Source organism: Etheostoma cragini, chromosome 9 (assembly GCF_013103735.1).
Source record: "Etheostoma cragini isolate CJK2018 chromosome 9, CSU_Ecrag_1.0, whole genome shotgun sequence".
Classification (NCBI taxonomy): domain Eukaryota; kingdom Metazoa; phylum Chordata; class Actinopteri; order Perciformes; family Percidae; genus Etheostoma; species Etheostoma cragini.
The window spans coordinates 20,432,312-20,446,624 of record NC_048415.1 but is presented as its reverse complement, the minus strand read 5'-3'; the positions used below and the strand labels follow the sequence as shown (position 1 = coordinate 20,446,624).

Here is a 14,313-nt window from a genome sequence, read left to right as displayed (position 1 = left end):
GCCACAGGGTCCGACAAACTAAAACGTTCCACATTTTGTGCTATAATGACTAAACTAATACATTGATCCTGTCCCTTAACTACTTTCCTTTTCGTCCCTCACTCTGTTTTTCCTTGTCCTGTCTGTGTTACATTGTTTCAGAGCTTGTCATTCAATGACAGCCTCAGGGCCCCAGGCTCCCCCTTCTCCACTACTGTGTCCTTCTACCCAGCGCACCTCTCCAGCGTTCCCCCGCGAACAGAACTCCAAACTCAGCCACAGCCTTTTCCCATGCTGAGCCGGTCTCCCGCACCTCCCCAGCAGCAGCAGCAGCAGCAGCTTCAGTCCCCTCTGCAAGCTACCGGACCCCCCAGCCCTCCGAAGGAAGAACCCATCAAGGCTGCTTCCCCATCTCACTACATTTTTCAAGGTGCCCCTATCAATCAGGCAGCAGGAGACTGCAGCCCCTTATTTGTATGTGTAGAGAGTGGCACTTCCCAATCACAGTCCTCCAAAAATGGCAATGAGGATAATGGCCATGGTGGGAGGAGGGGAACTGGGTGTTCTGTGGGAGGGGGTGCAGGGAAGAGAAAGGGGGTTCTTACACCTGAGGCTTTTGAGGCAGAGCTTTTGCGTACAAAACAGAATCCCATGTTCTCAATGTCTAACTCGCCTCTGCACGTCACAGAGGAGTTCATAGATGATGATCCCACTGCAATGTCTTTCTATGGTGGCGGGGCCGAGGCCTACTCTTTTGGGCTTGATGATAAAGTAGATCAGTTTGATTTTGTGGCTGAATCTGACCTCAGCAAAAACAGGATCTTTAGTGTGGGCATTGAGGACCTGAATGGGAACACCAATCCTTTCCCTCATAGCATTGTTGGTAATTCTGAGACCAGCTCTTTGGTCAATAACCGCTCCGAGTGCAGCTCCCTGGACAACCTGGGGCTCAGCTCTGCAGGTGAGTCTATTTCGGTGGGTTATGGCGGCACTGACTCCTCCTCGCTTCGCCTGCCAGGCTCTGACATCCAGTCAGAGGCCAGCTCAATGGTCAACTTCCCTGCATACTCTGTGCGATCTGAGAGCAGCTCCGCTATGCAGTTCAATGACCTGGTAGAGCAGCTTGAGCAACTCAGCTATCCACCCACGGCCACTGAGGGCTCTGGGAACGGCAGCTCTGATTCAGACTCCGACTGGGGCTCTGACAGTGTCCTTCCCCCTGAGCAGAACCTGTTTTACAGTAATCCGCTTACGGGGAGCAGTGGAATAGAGGGTTTCCTCCTACAGTGTCACAACCTGCAGGCCATGGCACTCTCAGACCCCTCTGGATCCCCTCATATTAAAATGTAAATCACATATTGTTACAGCACTTAATAATTAATAATGATGATAAGCAGCAACCGCAGTCTCTAATATAATAGTTTAACCTTAGTCTCAACAACCCCTTTGACATTTAGAAAGCTTTTAGGTACGTAGGATGGCAAAGATGTGTAACTGTGAAGCTGATACATTTACAGCTGATGTCCGAGTCAGTTTACAAGAGCCTGCATTCTCTTCAGCGTTGATGAACATCTTTGTGGTGTTGAATTGTTAAATGTCACATGCGTTAAAGTGTAGCTCTTTGTACTGATAAATGGCGGGAAACTTCTACTTTTCCACATGTTTATATTCTACAGCTGCACTTTTATTTTAGTTTGAATCAGTGGTTTGACCTGGTGTCCATCTGCCATTGCCTTCTCATGAGACTTGTTGGCCTTATATTTCATGAGATTCTTGAATGACAGTCTTTTTGAGTTATCTTGATTTGGCATTTTCTGAAGCCCCCAAACGATTCAGCCAAAAAAGGCATGACATTTGGTGCTTTTTAGAAGCTTTGTTTCAAGTGTTGTTGTTTTGTTTTTTTAAACACATAGGCACAGGAATGTATTTTTAGATTTGCTGAATACATGCACATTTAACTCAAGATGTCAGAAAAATATTGTTTTGCACCAAGTAATGTTTTAGTTTTTTATGATTTCTACTCAATTTTTTTTACAATAACTTGATCAACAAGTAATCTTAAAAAATGTATATCCTAATTTTTTTTAAACTTAAAAAATATACTTAACTACTATTGTTTTTTAAAGTAGTAATAATAATCATTATCTGAGTTTTAAATCTCATTTCTTAGCTGGTACTACATGTGCACTGTACAGTTTTCCAGCAGAGGGTAATCAGTGATTTGTTTCTTATCTCAGGGTTAAAATAAAACTGCAAGTCGCCCAGGTTCAGTAATATTTACAGGCCTCGTGTATGTATAAGACAAGACATGCCATGGAGCCACTCCGTGTGCCTCACTGACATCTGCTGGCTGAAGTAGTTGTCAGCATGTACTTAAACCTTTGGTAGGTTCATGATATCTGAAGGATTTAAAAAACAATTTCACCAAAATAGACACCAACTACCATTTTCACCTCATGATGAGCAAAGTTAAAGAATGTAAGCATTGTACTAATGAGCCATTAAGTACACCGTTAACACCACTATCTACAGAATGAATGTATCATCTTGCATGTACGTAAGTGACTGTGCTCCTGTAGCACACCTGCAACAGTTAGTAAATCATGTATAATAGTGTCTGAGACAGTAGTACTTCCTAATAATTCAAACGTATTAACGTAACTTCTAGGAAACCCTTTGGACATAATAGATGAGGCTTTTATTGAAGCATCAGGACACGCCTAGAGGTTGATGTTGCGTTTCATTTCTGGAATGTGGCCTTAGCATGTTTTGGCTGGAGCTATCTTCAGGGTACCAACAGGTGGTATTCTGTTTATTATAAGGAAACTTTCTTTTGCACAGTAACTATGAATTTTCAGTAATTTTATAAAAGCTGGGATTTTTCAATGTTTTTTAAATATTGGTATAGGAACAATAGTCATGTGTCATGTGGTTAGTTGTTGAAACCGTAGCATGCGCATAGCTTTTTAAAACCACCAGACCTCAGAGAGATGTCCGTGGTGCCTGGTCTTGTCAAATCTGTATTAAAAAACATTTACTATTATTTGTGCCATAGAACTAAAAAGCTAGTACCGTGTTGATATCAAACTAATCAGTAGTATTTTGTACATTACTGGTTGTCATTTCCTCCTCAAAATTTTTTTCAAGTTTTTTTTTAATTTTTTTATTATTATAAATTTGACCAAATTTATCTTTTTATTTGAGCTCACTTTAATCTGTCTAAAGGCAGACTTCACTTGGCTTTTGCAACATTTGCTTTTTCTTTACATTTTAGTCTTTCTTAAAGCACTTACTTTTTCTCTTCATGCCACATGCTTTCACACATATCTCAGGTGTACATTCCTGTTTACTTTTCTTACTTGCATTAGGATGTTTCTGATAAACATTTATGTAAGAAAGGGGCTATCTAAATTAAGTTAAATGAAGAGGCCATTGTTCAATTATTCACCTGTTTTTATTGTCATTTTGAAGGATAGCAATTAGCCATTTTTATTCCTACAAATAACAAACGCGGTTTCAGTTTGAACAGTTGTTCCTGTGTCAACTTGGAGAGTGTGGAACATGTAATTTCATGTGCGAACAGTAACTCATTAGACCGAGTTGGTTGCCTTGATGGCTTTTTTTCCTTATTTTGCCTTTGTTCTTTTTCTGCCATGTGATTCCTCCCACATCTCAACTAAATATTGAATTAATGTCGGGCTGATGATTATAACCAGCTAAGCTAACTGCACTAACGCCATCAAGTAATCATCATCACTTAATCCTGAACATGTATACTGACTTATTATCGACAACCTGTACTTAATGTGTGTATGTTTTACTCTCAAGAATAAAGTAATCACTTTTGGGTACCATGAATGTCAGACTTAAAATTATTTTTCAGATGTAGACCAAAACCAAAGACGCAATGGGAATGTCATTCCTTTAACTGCTTTAACAGAAGCACAGCGGTGTCAGACAAGCTTGTAACGACTGAATGAAAGAATATGCACAGTCCAGATCATGACGGGTAAAGTTTAACTTGCAATCTGTCTTCGGCCCAAATCCTATTGTAACATGTGAGAGAAGAAAGAAACCCTTTAGGTGTTGGTGGTTGTATTCCAGACTGGAGATATTGTGTATACAATTCTTCTGCTTTCACATGCTGAAGCAAATATGCATACATACTCCAAATGGTCTTTGCTGACTGCTCCTCACATTAGCCATTCTCTTTTTATTTTCGGGATGTGGAGTGTCCTTGTAGAAAAGTTAATTGTACTATTAATATAGAGTGCTCTTCATTGTTACATTAGAAAAAGAAGCCTAAATGCAACAAGTCAATGCACGCTGCCTTTATATTTAAGGGCAGCAGCAAACTTTTGTTGGGGGTTGGGTCGGACTCGTAAACAAGATTCCTCAACCTAGTTCCAGCTGAGTCTGTGTTGTTTGCACAGGCTTTGTGCCAAGTCATTCCACAGCAAACTCACGTCCTGCTGCTCTGGAGCCTGACATATACTCTCTTCCCCTCTCGTGTCATTCCCTGTGAGGCACTTCAGATAAACTATAAACAACTATTAGCCCTCCAGACAAGGCACATTCCTGATAAGTCTTTGCGTGAGCAATTATTTCCGGGTCGAGAGGACTTTCTCTTTTTTTTCTTCTTCTTCTTGGCCTTCCCCCACCCTTTTTTCTTCTCTCTAATAGAAGTGGAAGAACAGCTGTGGGGGCCTGTGTTTCAGTCAAGAGGATAGCCTAACGTTTCATGTGCTTATTTTGTCTTCTGAATTGTTGTGTAGCAAAGCTCACAGGCAGAACAAAAGCAGAAGAGCCAGTTCTCTGAAATGGAGCCAGGCTCGTATAAGTTTGTAATACATCATTTGTCCTTTTTGTAGAGGGCTCTGAAAACAATGGCAGGGGGAAAGATGGGGGGAACCATTTTTTGCTTTGGTCTACTCTGTCGTCTTCCCTTTCATTTGTTGTCAGTGTGTGTGATGAACCATCCTCCTTGTTAATGTTAAAATGTGCAGCATGTGTTTTCTTTCTGTCAGGAAATGACCTAATTCTGGAAAATCAGGTTTATATAAAGTTATATATTTGACTGTATGCAACATATTATAGCATTGTTACAAATGTGCTATTGTGTTAAGTTGCCCTTATTGAGGAGAGTATGATTTAAAGTCCACCCTTTTCAAAATATCATGCTTGTCCTGTTTGGGAAGAGTCCTTTCTCTTCATGATTGTTTTTTTACTTCCCCAACCCCTTGTATCGTAATCTAATTTTAAGGATGCTATTTATTTGACTTGCATAATTTAGAACTTCATTTAGCTGTTTTCCCCTCTTCGACAGATTCAGTCGTGGACAGCCCTCAGCTCTCACCCTTCAACTCCAAAGATGCCCTCTGCCTGTCGCCCTCCTTCCAGATGTCGACCCTCAGCCTGCCAGGCCAGGCCCCGTCGCCCCTGCAAAGCCCCATCCTAAACGAGGTGGGCAGCAATGCCAAGCTAGACGAGGAGGAAGAGGGCAGGAGGAAGGTACACTGCTTACATGCCACCCTTCCACCCCGCCAACCTCACAACCCACTTTAAAGAGCACAGGCTCTCCCCCCCGCAAAAGTTGTTTAGCCTGGTGGCTAGTGTTTTGTTTGTTGGGACGACTCACAGACTAATGGCAGCTTTAATGTAGAGCCCGATAATTTCTGTGATTACAAAATCATGGGTGGAATCCCTAAATTAAGAATTTTAAAAAGCTACAGGACCCTACATTAAGTCATTGCTAAAAGCTAACTGGAAATGTGAAAATATGACTACGTCTATAGCTCTGAAACACCAACTCGGCAGCCGGCCGTTGGCAGGGAAGGCAGTCAAACGGGAAGTCTCCCCGAGTTGGTCAAAAAAAAAAGGTATCTCGGAACACACCAAAACCACGCGGACTTGAGCGTACGTTCTGCGCGTGTGAGCAACGTAATAAGTTTCCAGAACAGCAGGCGGAATTTCAAAGCCTGACCGTCACAGCTGCTTGTTTGGAATACAATCTCATATTTTACAAAAATAGATGAAATGTGTCTCTGAAAACATTTTAAGCGAGAAACATGCCATGCAGATGTTGAATCTGTCTTTATTTCAGAAAGACACTCAATTTTAAAACGTCTGTCCCTCTTCTCCCTCAGCGATATCCCACCGACAAGGCCTACTTCATTGCCAAAGAGATTCTGACCACAGAGCGGACGTACCTGAAAGACCTCGAGGTTATCACTGTGGTGAGTATTGTTTTTAGTTTTTTTTAAACTTTTTTTGGGTGGATTTACCAAAGCCATGTACAAGATTCACCTTTTCATCATGAAAATTCTTTCCATCATAAAAATATTGTTCATGATATCAATCCAACAGGATACCAACCGAGCTATCCGGGGCGCCCCTGAATCATCAGTTTTTAGAAAAACAGTATTAATTCACTCCTGGGCCCGCTTACAGTTCTGTCCAGCGCACCTGCAGAGCAGCCGCCTCACACTAAACTCCTAAACCAGCCTAACCCATTTATAGATAGCCATCTTATCCTTTTGTTGCTCTGTGTACACTGACACAGCTAAATGTAATTTCTACTTAAATTACTTACAGCAAATCATTAGGAACCAGCCTCTAGCCAGAAAGGACTTAATAATGGCAGAGACCACAATAAATGATAATGATTTTCTTTGTGTGAACAGCTGTAAGATTTTGTGTAATGAGTTTTTTGAACGGGAGTAAAGAAAACTTCAGTTTCTTCCAACAAAACTCATAACGCATTTGAACAGTGCAACTCACAAAGTCTTTCATTTTCTCTGGGTATACTTTGGTTGCTATTCAATTTCTTTTTTATACACGGTTTGTTAGTCATTGTTTGTTGGAGACTAAACCACTAAAAGTGTCTGGAAAGGGACAATGTGCTTTTTCTGTTTGAGCCACAACTCATAAACCAGACTTGTCATTGTCATGCATCATCATGTGTACATACCTATCTATCTATCTATCTATCTATATAGTGAGTATGTGCGTTAATAGCGTGTTGTCCCTCTCCTGTTCCCAGTGGTTTCGTAGCGCTGTGATCAAAGAAAACGCCATGCCCGAAGGCCTGATGACCCTCCTCTTCTCCAACATAGACCCCATCTATGAATTCCATCGAGGCTTTCTAAAGGCGTTAGACCAGAGGTTGGCTCTCTGGTAGGTGCTCCTACAGGGTTTAGATGATGATGGTGGTGGTGGTGGTGGTGTGGAAGCCTCTGATATGATGCTAATAAAGACCAAGTCTGTCCCGTTTCCTCAGGGAGGGACGTTCTAATGCTCACGTCAAAGGGGACTACCAGAGGATTGGTGATGTGATGCTGAGGAACATGTGTGCTCTAAAAGTAAGAATGCATTGTTAGTTCTCTAATTAACATTGCCTCTCCCTTACATGTTTGAGTAACACAGAGAATGTCCTTTAATTTCATGCTGTATGCGATTTTCTTGTTGTTCTTAGGAATTCACCAGCTTCCTGCAGAAACATGATGAGGTGTTAACAGAGCTGGAGAAAGCCACCAAGAGACTGAAGAAGCTTGAGACGGTGTACAAAGAGTTTGAGCTGCAGAAAGTCTGCTACTTGCCCCTCAACACATTCCTGCTCAAGCCCATCCAACGCTTCATGCACTACAAACTCATCCTGGAGAGACTGTGCAAGCATTATTCTCCCACCCACCGTGATCATGACTCCTGCAAGGGTGAGTTTCGCATAAGGCCCTGACGCACCAAGCAGACGGCCAAGAACTGGTGCTGACGCCAGTATTGAGACTGTCCATCTCCCGGGCTGTCATCAGTTCTCTCTGCAAAAAAGTCTCCCTGCAGTGGGGGCGGAGACACTGTTTGGCTGAATCCAACATGCCCTAAGGTTACACAGAAAATAAGCAGATCAAAGTTGTCACTCTGGCGATGGCAATGTGCTTTCCTACGAAGTGACGAGAGAGGAAATGTAACAAAAGTCCACACATGTTGTAGATGCTGCGTCACTCACTTTTTCAGTGATGGGACTAGTACTAGTAGCTGGATATTTGTGGGTTTACTTACTACTTTACTAAGAAATTAGGCCTGTCATAGATTTTTTTTTTTTTAACACTCGCGTGATTTTGTTTAGTTTCTCCACAAAGAATAATGCAAAAACATTTAAATGAGTAATTTTGCATAAAACATAAAAAAAAACGTTTAAAAGAAATCATAGTCGACTAAGACCAAAGCAACAGATTAGTCGACTAATATAAAATAAATATATTAAATTAGTATTTATAACTTTTTAGTACAAAAAAAAGTTTGTTTCATAAAATGGATTGATTGAGTTTCTAAAATCAACTTCTCTTCGCTCTGTTGAGATGGTGAGGAGACATTGATGACTTTTATTTCCTTCCAGAGGCTCTGAAGGAAGTGGCTGAGATAGCCACTCAGCTCCAGAGCAGTCTCATCCGACTGGAGAATTTCCAGAAGCTAACAGAACTGCAGAGAGACCTGATTGGTATAGAGAACTTAACAGCGCCAGGCAGGGTGAGTGCACCGACATGGAGCCGAGGGTAGAGGGTGCTGGGAAACTGGCTAACTGACAACCTGCTGTTTTTAGGAGTTCATACGAGAGGGATGTCTATACAAGCTTACCAAGAAAGGACTGCAGCAAAGGATGTTTTTCCTGGTAAGAACAAATCTACTGCGTCTTAAACTGTAATTAAAGCTTCAACAATTACAAATCATTGGACGTATAAAGCACTCTAAATGTTTGTTCCGTTGTCTTCTCAGTTCTCAGACATGCTCCTCTACACAAGCAAAGGTGTTACAGCGACCAATCAGTTCAAAGTGCATGGCCAGCTGCCCCTTCACGGCATGATCGTGAGTGTATAGTTCTACTTCACCTCTTCTAACTTTTGGCCCTTGTTGCCTTTATAGGTACCGTGGAGCTCCAGGTACACTGTTGGAAGAATAGTGATACCTGATGGAGAGATGTGTAGCTTTTCAGTATTCCGTGTGATGTGATCAGTGTGTTGAGAAGGGAGGGCCTGGGTCTCTTAACTTTGCATGTCTCTGCTTTACTCCTGGCTGCAGCTCATAGTGCTGGATACACCGGTAAGTCCTCTGAGCTCTTCCAGCTGGGATGCCCGGGGCTGTACCGATGCACAATGTCGTAGTTTTAGTTTTTTTACATTCAAAGCTTCTATAGAGGTTTTTTGAGCCTTTAATGTCTGTACTCATTTTTTATGACATCATCCCCTTACACACTTAAATAAAGTGGTTCATAGGGTTAAATCAGTTCTTTTTTATGAAATCAACTTTCTTTAATGTATAGAACTGATCAACATAAATACACGTAGGCTGCAGGCTAATCTACTAAGGCTATAACATAATAATGGCGTAATTATCAGGCCATAAGTCTTATAGCTACATTATGCTATAACAAAAACAACACTCTGGAGTAACTGGAAATGTTTGTATCACACAAGTCTGAAACGTCTTGAACGTTGGAAGTGTCCTTGGGCAAGGCACTGAACCCAGAGTGTAAATGTGGCAGGTGGCACCTTGTGTGGCAGCCTCGGCTCACAGTGTGTGAATGTGTGTGTGTAAATGGTTCCTGTACTATGTAAAAGCGCTTTGAGTAGTCGTTGAGACTAGAAAAGCACTATATAAGAACAGTCCGTTTACATTTATTAGTTTACCTTAATATTTATTTGTGCAGCTGTGCTGAAATACCGGTTTTAAACATAATGAAAGGACTGACAAAAAAAGAAGCTGCGCAACATTCAACTGTTGATTTTGAATTTGAATGTCAACGCAATGAATGAAGCTCCGGACTATTTGGTACAGCCCCGTCGGTGCCCCAACCCTACCCTTCTTACCCCATGCTTGTGTCCACAAATAACCCAAATCCTCAGATTGCTCAAGATGCAGAATCCACTAGATGCAACAATTGGGAGTTGTATTTCAAGCCAAAATTGAACCATGGACATCTCAAATGATAAAATGTAAGCAGGATATTAATTCTTGCCAAACTGAGGTTACATTACATTTAGCTGATGCTTTTATCCAAAGCAACTTATAATTGCTGTTTGTCAGAGGCCGCACGCCTCTGGAGCAACTAATTAAGTGTCTTGCTCAGGGACACATTGGTTGATGTATTGGGATTGAACCTGGGTCTCCCACACCAAAGGCATGTGTCATTATATGCAACATCACAACCCACAATGAGTGATGTGTGTTTTGGACTTTTCCGTGGCTGCTGATAGGAGGCTAAATTTAAAGGACATGAACTGATCACGGTTGACCGCCACACAGGCTCATACAGATGTTTCAGTAGAGGCTCCATGGCAGGTCCGTCTGTGACTTGAGCCAGACATTTTCCGACTGTTTCCCCCTTTTTATTAAGTTTAAAGCATTCATTGTAAAAAAAAAGGGGTTTTAGATTGAATGCTTCCAATGTTTTAGCTTCTGTTTTCTGGGTTTCTCTTTTGTTTGTAGGCTGAGGAAAGTGAAAATGAGTGGTCGGTCCCCCACTGCTTCACCATCTACTCTGCTCAGAGGACCATTGTTGTGGCTGCCAGGTGAGAAAGTGACTGGGGGAGAGTGAAGTGAGATATTTTTCTATTGTTCTACAAGTTAGGGCGCATTCAGACCAAAGAAAGCATTCCAGTGATTAGCTGCAGGGTTGTGTGGCGATGGGCGTGTCACTTAAATGGCCCATCTGTGGGACATTGGGTTGCATTTCTCCAAAGGTTGATTCCGTCTCAACTTTTTGCCACAGGACGCCGCAGGTTTTCTCCCCCGGATCGCCTGACTAAAAAACTAGAAATAAGAAAATAAAACTTAACTATCTCCTACACATATACAACTTGTCATCACTTGTGATTTCAGCTCTCAAGTGGAGATGGGGAAGTGGATTGAAGACCTTAACATGGCTATTGACATGGCCAAGAAGTCCCAAGAGAAATCCAACATCTTTTTTGACGCTGGACTCGGCGATCGCTCAAACCGTAAGTTTCTATTGCCTCCATGTATTACCTAAAGGTGTGCAACAACTGCAGTACTTAATGAATGTTTAATTTATACTTTATTCAGCTGATTAACATAAAAAAGAAGAAGCTTATCCTTGGGATATAGCACACATTCAAATGTAGAAGTAGTCCCGTCCTTCCCGTCAAACAACTTCCTGTCCCACCTCCTCGTCCCCTTCCCTCCCCCCCCTCAGGATCGTCTGATGAGGTTTCACTGGAGCAGGAGTCAGAGGACGACATGAACTCCTCCCGAACATCTCTGGATAGACAGACACACCACCGCGCCAACACCACCATGCATGTGTGCTGGCATCGCAACACCAGTGTGTCCATGTCTGATCACAGCCAGGCGGTGGAGGTACTCCTCCTCTGCCCACATTTAGACACACGTACACGCCCATTTACACACACACACACACACACACACACACACACACACACACACACACACACACACACACACACTCCGAATACGTTTCCAAAAGCACAGACAATAAGTTTTACTTACATGTAAATGACATTCCTCACTGCATCGGTGGTTTTGAGACAAAGGACTATCGTTGCGCTTAGGTCCATCTCTGCGTTTCGTCTTTTCTTTTTAACCTTTTTTTCCTCAGTTTCCTTTAATGTCCCTCTCCCCCCCCCCACCCCTTGGTGACTGTTAATATCCTGTGTTTCAACTGATGTTGATCCCTTATGCAATTATAGGATATTAATTATTTTTAATATAATACCTTCTCTGACACATTCTCACTCCACAGACCTGGAGGACTTCCTAACTGCTCTTTCTTTTCCCGTTTTCTTCCTCTTAAACTTAACATGCTAACACGTTCTCTGCACCCTTTCTTCCTTTGTGTCTCTTCACCGTCTCAGTCTACGGCTCTCCGACTATCTCACCAGAGCTTCCTCCCCGCTATCTCCTCGGTCAGGGCCAAAGACCAAACACCATCACACATGTTTGCTGGTACCGAAACCAGAACCTCTCGCTCGCTGATTATCTGCGCATGAACCAGGTAGTAGAGCCACAATAGATTATTAGAAGAAGTGTAATTATTGTATTTAAACCCTTAAACCTTGATTGATATTCCGATTTCACACTGGATTATTTATTGATATATCACAACTTATATCCTCCATATCTTAGAAGATACAAAACAAACTGATTGGCGCACCGCCACACAAATCAATGATCCATTCCAGTTCATCCAATCACATATTATTGACTCCCTGACATAACATTAATAATATGATGAAGTAATGGAAGATAATCACATGCACACACACTCACAAACCACTAACCACTAACCACAGCTCTCAAGTTTGAAACAGAAGTGAAAACATGATTAATTAGAGTTAGAGCAAGCCTTTAACAGCCCTAACTAATCCAAAACCGGTTTCTAAGTAATCCATGCAATAGTCACAAGCAAGCGCTTACACACAGACACAAATCACTGACCGTTATTTTGAGGTTATGATGAACAATCGGGTACAATAATGCATGTATCACTGTCTAACCTTGATATATTTCTGTAGAACCAGCTGTCAGGTTACCTCCTGAGGAAGTTCAAGAACAGTAATGGCTGGCAGAAACTCTGGGTTGTTTTCACCAACTTCTGCTTGTTCTTCTACAAGACTCACCAGGTTAGCAGACACAACCTGTGATTAGTTCTGCTGGAGTACATTAAAAACATGCATGTGAGGGGAGTGTTTCTGTATTCAGAAAGCATGTCTGTCTCTGGTTGCAGGATGACTTCCCGCTGGCTAGCCTCCCCCTGCTCGGTTACACGGTCAGCACCCCCGAAGAGTCGGACAGCATTCACAAGGAGTACGTCTTCAAGCTGCAGTTCAAGTCCCATGTTTACTTTTTCCGGGCAGAAAGCGAGTACACCTTTGAAAGGTATACAACTTGTTTCTAATCCCCAGAACACTGTGGTACACTCCACAGGTCAGCTTAAAAGTCGCGTAGTAACGGTTTCAAACCTGTGTCTGCTGTCTTGTCTTCACAGATGGATGGAGGTGATTAAGAGTGCAGCCAGCACTACGGGCCGCATGAGCCTGCTCATACCCAAAGGAGGTCCCATGGAGATAAACGGAAACTGAATCAAACATCATGTATCTGGAGGCTGGGCCTCTGGGACATCAGAAAGACAATCCAGTCTCGTTTTTGGTGTAATTTTTTAATGTGAAGGAAGACAACAACTGGAGAATGAAATATACTGCCAGTTTAAGTGTTAACATTTCTCAGCCCAAGGATTAATTCTAATGGTCTGTGCATGCTTCTTGATTAATGATGTAAATGATAACATTTTTTTTCAGTAAACAGAATATAATGAAAGGGAGACGTGTACATTTTAATCAGTTTTTGCATGTGTATTGCTGTTCACACACACTGATGGGAAAAACTGTTATATGGGACCAACTCCAAGGCAAAGGAGGCTTTTTGAAAGAACTTTTCTATTTTGCACATGACTGAAGCTTTGTTGGGCACAGCACTGTGCTATGACTGGGACACAGATGATACAGTATGTGGAAAACGAAGGTACATGTTAGTAAGTGCTCGATGCATTGTACTTACTGAAAGAGTCAGGTGTGTGGATGTGAGAGAGATGTAGGCGAGTAGAAAGTTCACGGGATGTTGAAACGGGTTCATGAGTAGAAGTCATTCAAAGTTGGATATGCATAGGGAGTTTTGAGGAAGTTGTGCTGCTCTTGGGACAGTGACACACAAGCAATTTTGGTTTCAAACATTTGGCAACCTTTCTGAGTGTTTTCAAATAAAGCTGTATGGACTATTGGTAAGCAGTATTTATTTCTGAGGCTTTATTTCCCTGTGAATGAAATGTTTTGAATGTTTAAAAGCGAGCTGTTCTGCTTACATGTGTAGCAAGGCAGTGTTATGACCAGTTTGGTGCTACATTTCTCTTTTAATATCAAATGTAATCAAATGTATCCTGTGGGTTTGTTTTTTTGCATATTGGGATAACAATTTGAGGAAATATTGTGCAGTGTTTACTCTAGTGCGTGTACTCTTTGTAAAGGTTACAGAATTTCCTTCTAAAAGCAAACCAGAAGAACATATTTTGAAGTAACTGTGCTTGGGGATGATATCTTGCTGTGTGTCGAACTGTTTTAGACAAATGGGACCTGACTTTTGGGAGACACCAGGGATGCTTGTTGTCAGTTATTTAGTGTGCTACATGCACACATTGTATAATCTTAGTATGAAGACTGGAAACTTTACTGTGTGTGTCTCCGGGTTTGTGTGTCTCTGCATGTGTGTCTCTGTGTGCGTGCGTCTCTCTCTCTCTCTCTCTCTCTCTCT

General features: G+C 41.9%; 1 protein-coding gene across 7 annotated transcripts in view; it reads left to right on the top strand.

Moving 5' to 3' along the window:
- Positions 1-13,762, top strand: part of farp2 (FERM, RhoGEF and pleckstrin domain protein 2) — a 28,165-nt gene extending 14,403 nt beyond the window's left edge. The window contains exons 13-28 of one of the 7 annotated variants that reach the window (XR_004657856.1): positions 142-409; positions 5,306-5,490; positions 6,126-6,215; positions 7,022-7,155; positions 7,259-7,340; positions 7,454-7,691; positions 8,372-8,502; positions 8,576-8,644; positions 8,749-8,838; positions 9,052-9,072; positions 10,459-10,541; positions 10,852-10,970; positions 11,186-11,349; positions 11,865-12,004; positions 12,525-12,632; positions 12,737-12,880. Coding sequence is in view for 6 of the 7 variants with exons in the window: in XM_034881146.1 (XP_034737037.1) it covers positions 142-409; positions 5,306-5,490; positions 6,126-6,215; positions 7,022-7,155; positions 7,259-7,340; positions 7,454-7,691; positions 8,372-8,502; positions 8,576-8,644; positions 8,749-8,838; positions 9,052-9,072; positions 10,459-10,541; positions 10,852-10,970; positions 11,186-11,349; positions 12,525-12,632; positions 12,737-12,888; positions 12,998-13,091 (2,028 nt within the window). In the remaining variant the exon portion in view is untranslated. Of the gene's footprint in view, positions 1-141; positions 410-5,305; positions 5,491-6,125; positions 6,216-7,021; positions 7,156-7,258; positions 7,341-7,453; positions 7,692-8,371; positions 8,503-8,575; positions 8,645-8,748; positions 8,839-9,051; positions 9,073-10,458; positions 10,542-10,851; positions 10,971-11,185; positions 11,395-11,444; positions 11,577-11,864; positions 12,005-12,524; positions 12,633-12,736; positions 12,889-12,997 lie in introns of those variants that run through there. The other 6 variants (XM_034881150.1, XM_034881148.1, XM_034881146.1 and 3 more) reach the window with 6 other exon arrangements.
- Positions 13,763-14,313: the final 551 nt, after the last annotated feature.